The sequence below is a fragment of the Typopeltis vanoorti genome, chromosome 26, assembly GCF_054136105.1.
Source record: "Typopeltis vanoorti isolate ZY-2024b chromosome 26, IOZ_Tvanoo_1.0, whole genome shotgun sequence".
Classification (NCBI taxonomy): Eukaryota; Metazoa; Arthropoda; class Arachnida; order Uropygi; family Thelyphonidae; genus Typopeltis; species Typopeltis vanoorti.
Genome location: NC_143574.1, coordinates 27,218,424 through 27,233,283, shown reverse-complemented (window position 1 = coordinate 27,233,283; position 14,860 = coordinate 27,218,424). Strand labels below are relative to the sequence as shown.

The window sequence follows — 14,860 nt, the reverse complement described above, 5'->3', positions numbered from 1 at the left end:
TGGTATGAAATGGTTTCTAATACTAGCTGAAGATTGGTTAGAGTCCTGACCTACCTAATATATATCTTATATATTAGGTAGGCTGAATGTGTGCCATCCAGATCCTTGGAATTTTCATGCCATCTTTGTTGTTGATATTTGGGTGGTTTATAAGGATTTCGCAGGCTTCCTTAAATTTCCTTTCATACCAGGTTTTTGTGTGGTGTAAAGAGCGGGTACTTTTCCAGTTGATTTGGTGTAATGTGTTGAGTGCATGGTCTGAAAGGCCTGCTTCACCATAATGGTTATATTTAATGTGTCTAATGTGTTCTTTCTTGCATATAGGGATTGTCCGTCCTGTTTCACCAATGTACAGTAAGTTACAGGTGCAGCAGATGCAATAGACTCCAGGATGTGCTAATGGGAGGAGAGGATCCTTAGAGGAGTTGAATGGTTTTAAGTTTAGTGGGTGGTTTAAAGGTGGCATTGAGGTTATAATGTTGTAGGATTCTGTTGATTTTTTTGATAACCCTTTAATGTATGTGATGGCTATGGTTTTACTAGATTCCTTTTTGTTGTTGTTTTATGGAGTATTTTATTAATAGTATTTTTGTTATAGCCATTATTTATGAATGTGTCGCTGATGATTTTTAGTTCTTGTTTCAGGGCTTGTTGGTTAGAGCAAATTGTTGTAGCTCTGTTTTTAAGGGTGTTAATGACTCCATATTTTTGTGATGGGTGGTGGCATGAATTAGCATGTATGTATCGGCTTGTGTGTGTCGGTTTTCAGTAGACCGTGAAGGATAGACTGCCTGAAGGAAGACGTGTGACTAGTGTGTCTAGGAAAGGGAGCGAAGTTTGGTTTTCGATTTCGATGGTAAATTGTATGGTTTGTGTTGTTTGTTCATGTGGCTAAGGAATGTGTTTAGCGTTTGTCACCCGTGCAACCAGATCGCGAACACGTCGTCAACATATCTAACCCAGACTGTCGGTCTTAGCGTGGTGGAATCAAGAGCCCTTTGGTCAAAAGTTCCCATGTAGAAGTTAGCGATTGGGGGGGATAGTGGTGAGCTCATGGCTGTACCTTCGTTTTGTAGGTAAAATTTGTTTTGCCACATGAAGTAACCGGACTGTAGTACGTGGGCAAAGAGGGCCGTAATGTCGGGTGGAAATTTGTTCTGCAGTAGGAGAATTGTGTCATTGATGGAAACATTAGTGAAAAGGGCAGAAACATCGAAACTGACTAATAAGTTGTCTTTGTCGAGTATTATGTTCTTAATTTTGTTTATAAAGTGTTGTGTGTTTTTTATGTAGGAAGGGGAATGACCTACCAACTCCTTGAGTGTTGCCGCTAATTTCTTGGCTAAGTGGTAATTGGGACTGTCTATTCCTTCCACGATTGGTCGAAGGGGCACATTTTGTTTGTGTATTTTTGGGACCCCATATATTCTTGGGGGGGGGGGCGTAGTGGGGTTTGAGTTTTTTAACTGTGTCTGGTGGCCAAGAAGTGACGGACTTGAGTAGTTTCTCTGTTTTATCCTTTATCCTTTTTGTTGGGTAATAATTTACCAGCTTATATGAGTTGTTATCGGCTAGTAGTTGATTCATCTGAAGTATGTATATTGACCTGTCAAGGACGACAGTAGCATTGCCTTTATCCTACGATTTCGTTATTATTATGTTTTGTTTGGCTTTTAATGACTTAATTGCTGCTAGTTCTGTTTTTGTGAGATTGTTCTGTATGGTTTTCTTAGTGTTCAGTACATTACTAGTTTCTAATCGTATTTTATCGGCTATGTTGTTAGGTAAGGACCTGATGCCTCTTTCTATGTGGTAGATAAAATCCAATTTGTTTACCTTTTTAGGTGCTATTGCATAGTTAAGTCCTTTATTCAGTAGCGTAAGTTCGCCGTTGTTTAGGGTGTGGCTTGATAAGTTGATCACATGGTTCTTGCTTGCCAGTGATTGGTAGCTCCTTGTCTCCCTTGTTTGTTGTTCACTGTTGGTGTTTATCTGGGAGGAAGTCTTCTGATTGGATGGAATCCTGTGATTGGCCACCATATTATGCCATTGTTCAAACTGTGGAATTTGGTCTTGAGTTTTTCTTTATTCTTTTCCAGGGTATATTTGGCCGAATTGTCAGTAATTCTTTCAAGTACTTGTAGAATGTCCGGATTAATATAGTTCGATAGCTCAGATTGCAATTTTGAAACCAGATTTTGTGTTGTTGCTAGGTTTTGGCAGGCTGTTTGGATCTGTTCTCTGGGAATTGCTTTTTCTGTGCGGTCATAAATGCGTAGTGCTTTAGCGGACGTAAATTTCTTTTTTAGCCTGATGCAGATAGGAATAAGGTTATTGTCTCTGCATCTCTTTAAAAAGGCCAGCCGATTGATCAAGAGGGGAAATATGGATCTTTAACTTACCATACCGATTGCAGCGCTTGTGGGTATCATTTCCATGGATGATCTGAATCCTTTCTTTTAAGCTTACATGGTGATCTGAATGCATTTTTGAAAATTATGGAGCCAACTACCGTGTTTGAATAAAAACTTTAGTTTGATATAACTAAAATCTACATTTGACGTTTCAACCTTTATGTCAAGGTCATCTTCTGGAGAATACAACTATACACAGAAAACAAGCTACACTACAATCAAACTAGTTTATTAAAGATACTGACCAACCGCTACAACAATTGTTGGCCTGACCTCTGGTGAAAAAAAAAAAAATTGTTGTAGTGGTTGGTCAGTATCTTTAACAAACCAGTTTGATTGTAGTGTAGCTTGTTTTCTGTGTATAGTTGTATGCTCCAGAAGATGACCCTGACATAAAGGTCGAAACGTTGAATGTAGATTTTAAACTAAACTTTTTATTTAAACACGGTAGTTGGCTCCATAATTTTCAAAAATGCATTCGGATCACCGTGTAAGCTTAAAAGAAAGCATATCAAAAGTTCCTGGCAATTAAATCAGCTTGTGTGCTCTTAGAGAATACAGAGACAAATGTAAGAAAGCTAAACACTGTGTAAAACTAGCTAAACAAAAGTCATGGAAGGACTTTGGAAAGAACATAGAAAATAAATATCAAGAAGGTGGCAAAATATTCTGGAGATTGTTGAAGCTTAGAAATGGAGGAAAGAGTGCTGTATAAGGAGTTAGAGATGATAAAGGTAACATGAAAACAAGAGAAAAAGATATCCTTGAAGGAGTAATTACTTTGAGAAATTGCTAAATGAAACAAGCAGTGATAGCACAGTGGTAAAAAACACTCAACAGGCATACATATCCATACTTGAAGTAGAGAAAGCCATCAAGGGCTTGAAATACAGAAATAGATGATATTCGACCAGAAATGCTGAAGTATGGTTGTATAAAAGTCATGCAGTGGCTGCACTGCATAGTGCTGAAGATCTGGAGAGAGGGACGAAATCCTGATGATTAGAGTAGAGCTCTCATAGTACCCACATATGAAAAGGGAAATAAAACTGAATGTAAGAATTACAGAGGTATTTCCCTACTGAGTGTTCCTGATAAGATCTATGCAAGTATACTTGAGAAGAATTGTGGAAGAAAAGCTTGGTGAAGAATAAGCTGGATTCAGGCCAAATGGAGGCTGTCAGAATCAGATCTTCACTTTACGACAAATAGTTGAGAAATCATGGGAATATAACAAAGATCGCTATTTAAGTTTTGTAGATCTGGAAAAGGCATGTGACAAAGTGCCAAGAGAGAAGCTACTCAATATGCTACAGTTATATGGTGTCAATGGGGCATTATATCAAGCAATACTTAGTCTTTATTTGAGTTGTAAGTCAGCAGTTAGAATTGAAGTACAGGAAGATGGTTTGATGTTAAATCTCGTGTGAGACAGGAATGTACATTATTCCCTTTGTTGTTCATTATCTATATGGATCACATTATGAAGGAAAGTGGTATTAGACATGATATCAAAATTAGAGATGTTAATGTCTCTTTGCTTTATGTGGCGATGTTATACTTATCAATAAATCCGCTACAAGTCTGCACGATTCCCTGACTAAATTGAACAACTGTTGTAATAGATAGGTATGAAGGTCAGCAATAAAAAGACAAAGAAAATAGGCAGAATTCTTGAAAATGTCAACTGCGTTGTGAACGGAGAACCTGTGGAACAAATAAAACATTTCACCTACTTAGGCACGATTTTTAGTGAAGATGGTAAATTAAATATGGAAATAGACAACAAAATTAACAAAGCCGGTATGGCAGGAAGTCAATTGAATAAATTCATATGGAATAAGAGAGAAATTAGTCGGAACACTAAATTAGCTGTATACAAGACAGTGTTCAAACCAGTTTTAACTTATGGATCTGAGAGCTGGGTCAGAAGTAAAACACTTGACCAAAGATTAGAGACCGCAGATATGAGAATCCTGAGAAAGATTAGAGGTGTGAACAGATGGCAACAATGGCAATATCATATTAAAAACAAGGATATTAGAAAACTTGACATTGTCAACATCCAGGAGTGCGTTAGCAGAGCTAATCTGAGGTGGTATGGTCATTTAAACAGAACGGGCGAGGAAAGATTAGCAAAACAAGTATTCTCTGCCAGGTTGGCAGGAAAAAGACCCAGAGGAAGACCAAGATATAGGTGGATTGATACGGTACAAAGTGCCTTAGACGACAGAAATATAAGATCTGATAATATTGGAGCCTTGATAAGTAACAGGCTGATCTGGATGAAAATTATAGATTGGAAGTTAGTAATGATGTAAATTTTTCACGTAGTACTATCATATCCTGTACACCCCTTGAGGGTACATGGCAAGAATTTGATGATGATGTTCTAGATGAATAAAAGCATATCTTCCAGTTTGTTCAAAATAAGATGACCCACAAGAGCAAGAAATCTGGTAGACGCCTGGATAACCAAGAGGTGGAAACTTGTCCTTAGGAGAAGTGAGAAAGGTGGAGATTTTTCTGATGGAGCATAAGGCAACAAAAATATTCAGTGGTTTTAAAATTTTTGCTATGCATTCAGTAATGCCTTGCACATAAGAGATAGGAATGAGAGTTATTTTTTCTGTATTGGTAACTGTTAAAAGCTTTTTTGATGAAAGAATCCTTAAAACCATTAGATAAAAAGGATGATGTTGTAATTCTTTCTGTAAAAGTTTGTTTGAAGAACATAAAGAACGAACATGATGTACTAAAGTCTTAATAGTTCCAGCATTTTGACTAGGATGGTGGTTGGCGAGATTCAGCATGGATATAACGGCCTGCATGAGTCTTCTTCCAAAAGACTAAAAAATGTAAGTTCTATCTGGTTGACAAAAGAATCAGAAGATCTAAAAATGCAAATTATTTACTACTTCTTCTAAGGTGTATCGGATCCTGGGATGAAGTGAGTTTAATTTATTTAATTTTTATATTTCTTTTGATTATGCTAACTCCTGGTATTTCATTACTGAAACAAGTCCCAGTATGTCATAATGCACAGTTCACATTCTTTTGGACATGTATAGTGACATGCAAAGGGGAAAGGTCAAGAAAGCAAATTATACTTAAAAGGGAAAAAAAAAATTACATTCTTGACAGCATAAATTTACTTTCATTCTGGATGTGAGAGAGAGAGTGTGTGTGTGTTGTGTGTGTATTATGTAAGAGGGATATACATATATATCACTCTCACATCAAATTATGTTTGAAGAGTGATATATACATATCTATCACTCTCATATATCTATCACTCTCATACAGAAGCTGAAAATCCTGTAACAAATCAAAGAGGCAGGGATCAAGAGAAGCATAATCTACTGATATTCTTCTTAAAAAGTTAGAGGTTATAGCCTGTAGATGGAATGAAAGAAGAATGTCAGCAGCAAGTTCATTGTCAAGCCTTGCAATTCAGCTGTTGCTCATGTTAATGTAAGTTTAACAGAAATGAGGGACATGATGGATGCCGGTATCCTTCATGTCTCTTCTTCTACAGGATATATCTGTAGAAGAGACACAATGTGCAAACTGTCTCTATGATAGAGATCAGCATCAAATATGCTTGCGCTCACATTTGATGAATCACTCCAAATGTGAAAGCATTATTACAAGATTTGGGGAAATTTGTACAGAGTTAACAGGTTCAAAAGTAATCTCTTGAACAAAAAAAAATGATGCCAAGTTTTTTAGAAGACAGAAATATGTTCTGGAAGCACTGAAGGTGATTATGTTATTATTACCTCACTGAAGGATAGTATGAAGACCAGAGTTTAGGGTTTTGTAGATGATCTTCAGCTTGTGATGACTGAGCACAACAGGTTTGTCATATGAGTATGAAAAATGGAAAGTGCTATCATCAGCAAAACTGTGGACAGGTTTTGAGGTCAGTGAGAAGGTTGTTCATATATGTATATGAAGAAGAGAGTGTATGAAAAACAAAGTCCTATGGGACAAGTGTATTAATAGGAAAATCTGAAAATTACACTGTAGTGAAACAGCCCAAGAGAAAACTGCCAATCTAATTACAAGGAATGGAAGGTAGACTAGGAAATCTGAATAGCAATTTGCTGAGAAGCCCTCAATACTAAATCCTAACAAACATCTAGGAAACATCAAATTTGACCAAACTTTTCCATGGCATATGTCCAGACAGAGATGGATGACGAAGGCAAGAAGATCTGCTGTGGAACTTGACTAGCAGAATCCATATTGATGGTCACTGATTAGCTGACAGTTCTGCAAATGTTGACTGTCGATCATCTTCCCCATTATTTTAGAAAACACTTAAATGAGAGCAATAGGTCAACAGGTTGATGGGAGACATTTATCCCTTTCCTTTTTTTAATTGGCTGTATAAAGTCTTGCGTTCATACTGTAGGGTGGATGCCAGCAGACAATAATGTAGTGCAGAGATGATAAAGGACAGGTATTTAGTTCAGGATGGCATCTTTTGAGCACAACTAATGGGATATCAGGACTTAAAGCTTTTTTTTTTATCCAGGCTGATCAAGATATTTCTGATGGAAAGGTACGGTATATGATGAAATGTTTCAGGTAAATATAGAGATGATTTGCCTTGCTCATTCATGTAAGAAAGAGAAGAGAAGAATTATGCCAGAAGTTCAGCTTTATGTGATGTTGTGATATTGCTATCTGAGTGAACAAGAGAAATGGGAGCAAAGAAAGACAGAAATTGTACCCAATAGCTTTTGCAAGAGACTAGAAGGCATAACTGCATTGCTATATAAGAGGAGAGTTTTTTTTTTACATTTAGCCCTTTCAAAGACAGATTTAGCACTGTTAATGATTTGCAAGTGTTGTGGCAATTAGTGTAGACAGTAAGTGAAGCTGGATTTTAGTCTCAAGTAACTTACAATATGCTGTGTTCTGTTCCTGGAAAACCATGGCTTAAGATATAGGTCAGGAATTTTGAACAGAGTGGGGAATTTTGAACAGGAATTTTGAACAGAGATTTTGTTTAGGAAAACCATGACTTGGATGTAATGTGGAGATGGTGACAGAGTGGGGAATAAAGGACCTCACTCCAACATAGATAATTTTTGTAACAAGGTCACAACAAATATCTGGATCTGGAGAATGGAAACAGTATTCTAAACAATGAGGTGATTTCCATTGTCATCTATGCAGGAGATTGGATAAGAAGAATGATGCCAGGAAGTGAGCTAATATTATTTTTAGGAGATGTTGTAACAGAATTTGAGTTAGAGAGGCAGAAGAGCCAAAGTTATGAGGTTAGTGTACATTACACATGTTCTTTTGGTTTTTCTGGCTGTTTGTGTGTTTAGCAGGATGAAAGCAGCTTTTGCAAGGGACCAGAGAGCACAACTGCAAATCTCACAGGTGGAGAGTTTTCTACATTTAGTCCTTTCAAAGTCGCTTAGCTCTGTTAATGTGCAGCTGATGCATACTTCGGTATAGGCCGAGAATGAAACTAGAGTTTTAATCTCAAGCCACTTAAACCTACCTTATTGTATAGCCACTTACAATAAGGTAGTTTTTTTTTTTTTTTCTGTTTGTTTTGTTTTTTCACCTGGGACTGCCATGGCACACTTTTTGTTTAGGAAAACCATGACTTGGATGTAATGTGGAAATTTTGAACAGAGTAAGGAATGAAGGCCTTCGTTCCAACATGGATTATTTCTGTAAAAAGAACACTACACGATACTGGATCTGGAGATGGTGACAGTAGTACAACCATGGAAAGGGGTAAAAGGCTCTGAGATCTTCCCAATTGGTATCGTTGTAGTGCAAAAGGACATGAGGTTGTGAATAGCTGAGAGAAGAACATTCCTCTAGAGATGAAACTTGCATTAGATAATGACCTAAATTCTCAAGGAGAACTGGTTATGAAAAGATCCAGGATGTTGAGTGAGTGAAGAGGATAACTATTGGATATTCTGGTTGGTAGAGAAACAATTTGCTTTAGATCACTGATTACAGTAAATACCTCACAGCTTTCCTTTCTGCTTGGTCAGTGGAATTGGAAAAAGGGAGTCAGTTGTGGAGTTTGGACATGACAGTCACCAAAGGAAGATGACTTTGATGTGTGTGTGGGGGGGGGGGGGGTTGGATTGCACAAAATGAAGCTTCAAAGATAAGAAGCCAAAGAGGAAAGAATGATTTTTAGAACTGGAACAATGGTGAAAACAACAGATGAATGGCACATAATGAGACAAGGAAATCTTAAGCTATAAAAAGACAAGGAATTATCTGGCAAGGAATATTAAACTGCACAAAAATAGTCTGTAGGTGATAGTACACATCATTTAAGTTGGCATTTATGCCATGAATGTTGTTGAAGTGGATGCAAAAGTTATTTTTTGTAAGGTTTATTTTTGATTTGTTTAGATTTTTTTTTACATTTTTTTGTAGAGTTCTTTTTTTATTTTAATATATCTATTGAAGTCTATAGTCATGTTAGTATTTAAAAGGTAAAAAAATAAATAAACAAATAAAAGGGATGGAAGAAGAACATAGCGGGAGGAGATACTCTTAGATATGTTGCCCATACAGAGAGGATCCAATTTCCATTAGCCTCAACAGTACCCCTAACATACCATTATACAGCCACCCTCCAAGTACAATCTGATAGTGTAGAAGGCAACAGGATTATGTTCTGCATGATCATGAAACTACCTAAAAGTGATGCCATCAGGTTCAGTCCTCTATCTAGTGGCAATATTTGGCAGCTGACCTGAGGAACTGCTTTACAGCTGTACTCTCAAGAATGGGGAGTCTCTAGATCCTCACAGTATGTTTGGCAGGGTATTAACACTCACAATGAATGGTTAAAAGTGAGGGAATGTGGTCATTAAACCGAAGTTTTAAAATTTTTTTTTAAAAACAAGAACAACACTGTCTAGAACACCTTTAATATATGGACTTTAACACTTTGTACATTACAGAAGATGAAAAGAGTGTCTGAACTTATTAATAATTTTTGGCATGAAATGCAGATTATAGTAATTCAGGGACATGATGTTCTTGATTTTGGAGATGTCTAGTTGACGTAAATCCTCAAAGTAACAGACGTAAAGCGGTTAGTAACAATCTTAATGACGACGCACTTCTGAGAAGGATGCTGTGTGCAGGAATGAAATATGAGTGTCATTTCAAAAGTTCACACTATACTCCTGTTGTTAAACCAAACATTTACATGTATTTAAGAAATTTCATTTGCATGCCTTCAATATAATCTCTAAAAAGATTCACCAAAGTGAATACTTTCTGTACTAGTTTGCCCAACAAGACTAGATCGCTTTTCTTATGCTGGTATTCACTTCTAGCCTTTTCTGATATATATATATAGGTGGTCCCCAGGTTATAGATGACCCGACTTATGGCATTCCATACTTACAAATGGGTTTCCAAGGCGCTGCATAAGGATAATTAATAATTAAATTAATAATTTGGGAACTCGGGAACTATGCCCTCAATTCTGTGATGATTTTCGTGACTTCACGGAAGAAGATATCTCCAAAGCCAGAAAAGCTGTGGTGGATAGCGGCAATGCACTACAACTGGATATCAATGAAAATGATGCTATTGACTTACTAGAGTCCCACAACAAGAATTAACCAATGAAGATCTTATGGAGATAGAGAAGAAGCTGATAGAAACACAAGAACCTGAAGAATCAGAAGATCCAGAGCGAAGAAAGTTTAAGACAAAAGCATTAGTTGAAGCCTTTTGTCTCATTGAAGCAGGATTTGCTGAGCTTGAGGAGCAAGATCCTAACATTGAGCAGTTTACAAAGGTTTACCATGCAGTTAAGTGAGACCATCAGTGGCTATAAGACCATTTATGATGAAAAAAAAGCTGTGCAAACAACCCTAGATACCTTTTTCAAGAACTGACTTCAGTGGTAAGCTCTACTCCAGCAACAGAATGGGGGGGGGGGTGGGGGGGGGGGGGGGTGGGGGGGGGGGGGGGTGGGGGGGGGGGGGGGTGGGGGGGGGGGGGGGTGGGGGGGGGGGGGGGTGGGGGGGGGGGGGGGTGGGGGGGGGGGGGGGTGGGGGGGGGGGGGGGTGGGGGGGGGGGGGGGTGGGGGGGGGGGGGGGTGGGGGGGGGGGGGGGTGGGGGGGGGGGGGGGTGGGGGGGGGGGGGGGTGGGGGGGGGGGGGGGTGGGGGGGGGGGGGGGTGGGGGGGGGGGGGGGTGGGGGGGGGGGGGGGTGGGGGGGGGGGGGGGTGGGGGGGGGGGGGGGTGGGGGGGGGGGGGGGTGGGGGGGGGGGGGGGTGGGGGGGGGGGGGGGTGGGGGGGGGGGGGGGTGGGGGGGGGGGGGGGTGGGGGGGGGGGGGGGTGGGGGGGGGGGGGGGTGGGGGGGGGGGGGGGTGGGGGGGGGGGGGGGTGGGGGGGGGGGGGGGTGGGGGGGGGGGGGGGTGGGGGGGATTTAAAAAAGAACTCTATCTCGAAACCACAACTTCCTACCGAAACAGTAGTCAATGTTTCGTCATTTAGTGTGAAACCTGAAGCACTCAACGCCCTCACACGTGGCCACAACTTCGCCATTGCGCCCAGAAGAATACCTGCTGAAGATATTATGATACGAATTGAACGCGGGATACGACGCCTTCCAAACCACAACGCCAACGATATTAGACTGGATGTGGCTTGTGTTCTGACCAAAGCTAAACCACCAAAAGCCAACATGCCCAGTAAGGAAATTAAATCTCTACTAGAATTAAAGAAAAACAAGAAAATAATAATCACCAAAGCTGATAAAGGGAACGCCACAGTATTGCTTAACCAAAAGGATTACACAGGTAAGCTGAAAGCGCTACTGTTTGATCGGGCTACTTACCTCCCTATCGAGTACAATCCCACCAACTCACAAACTAGAAAACTCCACAGGCTCTTTAAGAGGGTCACTTCTTGGCATGTGGAAATCACTAACAAATTAAAACCATTTAACTCCATACCCCCCCCCATTTATGGATTCCCAAAAATACATAAAGAAAATGTGCCATTACGTCCCATAGTGGATGGCATTGATTCCCCCACATACAAACTAGCTAAACATTTGGCCAAAGCTCTCTCACACTATACTGGCAACACACCTTCACACATAAAAAACTCAGCCCACTTCAAAGCCAGCATAGAAAACCTTCCGCTCAAACACAGTGACATAATGGTCAGTTTTGATGTCTGCTCCTTATTCACAAATGTCCAACTCAAAGAATCCTTAGAGCTAATCCAATCTAATCACAGCCCTATTTCAGTTCACAATGAACTCAGGCTATTTTGTTTGGCAATGAAAATTCTACAAACAAATAGAGGGGACAGCCATGCGTTCTCCACTCTCCCCACTCTTGGCCAACTTTTATATGGAGACTTTTGAAGAGAAAGCCTTAAACTCTGCCCCACAAAAACCAACCATTTGGCTTCGCTATGTTGATGATGTGTTCACTATTTGGCCACATGGCTCCGATGCGCTCCTCTCCTTCCTAACACACTTAAACAACCAACACCCTAGAATCAAATTCACCCTTGAAGAAAAAAAAAAATCGACTGCCTTTCTTAGACACACTAGTCACCTGCCAGCCTGATGGAACCTTGGTTTTCTCAGTCTATAGAAAACCCACCCATACAGGCAGATACATTCACTAACAAACCCACCACCACTCCTTGCAACAATATGGAGTCATTAAGACACTACACAACAGGGCTAAACTTATCTGTTCAAATGACAATGCCCTAACCACAGAACTAAACCACATTCTCAACACTTTCTCAGCCAATGGCTACCCCCTCCCAAAAAAAAAATCCAAAAAATATTGAAACCAGTAAACCACAACCCCCCCCTCCCCCCTCACAACAAGGATTACTCTAAATCCATCAGCATACCCTATATCCAAGGCACCTCGGAAAAAATTACAAAAATCCTAAAAAAACATGACTTAACTTCTTGTTACAGACTATATAAAAATTGGCATCCCTTATCCGCTCTACTAAAGACCAACCCCCCCCCCCCAGACCTACCTGGTGTATACCAGGTCCCTTGCAGCTGTAAGCTGTCCTACTTTGGCCAAACAGGCAGGACAACAAATATCAGAATTTCAGAACACAGGACTACATCCAGTTTCACCAATACAGCCACTCTGGTCTTGCTGACCATGCGCTGGATACCTGCCATAGAATACAATGGAAAAAAGCTACAATAATACACCATAGTAAATACAAATATGAAAGGCTTTTCATGGAATCAGCTTTAGCCCTAAGAAACAATCCAAATCTCAACAAATTTGGCTGCATGAGACTGCCTCAAATTTGGGAAACCTACATCAGAAGACCTTCAGCTCAATCGCCCAAGAATACCAACACTGCCTACTAAGGGGCACCATCAGGACTTTAGGAGAAATAATAGCTTCCTGCTTCTTCCTCACTTACTGTTTGTTGTGCCTGCATGCACGTGTCTTGTTCTTAAGTTTCTTGAAAGTGGCAACGTCACGTTGCCGAAATATTGAAGTATATTAAAATTTATTTTAGTACATCCTAGTTGACGTTGTAATTTCCTTAAATTATTTAGTAAAAAAAAAGATATAATCGAATCCAGGATACAATTTCAGAATTTATTCGTTCGTTTCCGGGAAGATCTGAAGGGGCCCCGAACAGAAGATGATGTACATTCATAATTATATGTACCATTCCATACCATTCGTTTAAACTCTTATCTCATATTTTTTGTCATCTTTTAGGCACCTTTTCTTCTGTGGCGCCTGTGTATATTGCACACGCCACCAGCTGGGCCTGAATGAGAGTCATAAGAAAAATAAGGAGTTAACAGATGTCATCAATAGCAGCATCAATGTTAAAAATGAAAATATTAGAACTTAAGATCATTAGTATTCAAGAATGTGCGAGGATGTCTGATGTGATGTGATCTCTTAAAAAGAATGGAAGGTTGACAAGTTTTTAATACCTGGCTTACAGCAATAGGCCAAGAGGAGAACAAAGATTTAGGTGCACTGATTCAGCTAGCATTGCAATAGAAGAGAAGTATAAGACCTGATATAAATATTAGAGATTTCACAGATATCGATTAATTTGGAAGAAAACTAAGAAAATAGTACAAACTGAATTATAATATTCTATTCATTGCATTCATTGCTGAAGAGTACATAGCAGGAACTGATGATAAAGCTATAACTGTATTATTTTTTAAATTTTGAAAAATACTTAAAAGTAAAATTAACCTACAGTCAATCCATGAGCCATTAGTTCCTCAGGAACAAGTTCTGGTCGGAATTCAGCTTTTGTTATCCATGCACAACGACTGTTGACAGGCAGCAAGGTTACAATAACATCACCATTACCTAAAACAGTTAAAAATAAAAATTTCTTCACGTCTTTTTTTTATCACCTTAACAAAAAAGATTAAAAAAAAAAACTGTGCATATTTATTATTCTTGATTAGTAGGAGGGAAGAACCTAATTCTTATTGGATTTTATGAACATTAAATAATTTCAAAAATACCATCAAGCCAATTCTATTACTGATGTTAAAACATTAAACAAAAATAATTAAAAAAAAACATATCATATAATATTTTAGACCATACTGGAAATCATTTCTGTATGGTCTATTCATTAAACATATTTTGAAAAAGAAATAAAGTTTAAAATATACAGAAATTTATCAAGTAATGTTTAATTTACAAAATATTATTTAAAAACAAAAAATATACTCAAAAATAAATAAAAAAAACACTAGAGCATCATTTGTAATATAAACAATGAAAGTTGAAAATAACTCCCCTGGTTTGAAGATGGCATTTAACTGAGCCAACCTCACCAGAAGTTGGCTCAGTTAAATGCCTCTGTCCATGGGCAACTTTGGTGAGAGTTGACCATGGGGTCAACTCTCACCAGAGGTTGACCCCATGGGGGTTGTTAATAACAATGAACCTTTCACTTGGCAATATTACACTGAATTCTGCACTTATCTGCCCATATAATCAAGCTTATTCAAATCATCTTGAAGAAAGCACATCATCATCTGCTATTAACTTTCCATCAACTGCAAACAAGTATTTCCCTTCAATCCTTGGAAAATATTGTCAACATAAAATATGCACCAATGATTCCATAATAGAACTCTGTAGTACTTTGTTTCCTGCCCTTCTTTAAGATACTTCCCCCCACAACTTGCTGTTTATCAGCTAACCAGAACCACAACCAGGACATCAATTACTATCCATTTCACTCAATTTCAATAACCAATTTATTATTACCCATCATCATCAGAGGTCAATGCTAGACAAAAAGTTTATCATGCCACTCCTAAAACTCATCCACCATTTCATTTTAACTATCCTCTAAAGGCAATTTTACTACCGTCTCAGGTAATGCATTCCATGCATTGCCTGAGATGGTAGTAAAATCA

General features: G+C 39.0%; 1 protein-coding gene across 1 annotated transcript in view; it reads right to left on the bottom strand.

Moving 5' to 3' along the window:
• LOC150092431 (uncharacterized) overlaps nt 1–14,860 on the bottom strand; it is a 126,334-nt gene that overhangs the window by 76,813 nt on the left and 34,661 nt on the right. The window contains exon 2 of the mRNA XM_090414862.1: nt 13,675–13,790. Coding sequence (XP_090270988.1) covers nt 13,675–13,790 — 116 coding nt within the window. The remainder of the gene's footprint in view (nt 1–13,674; nt 13,791–14,860) is intronic.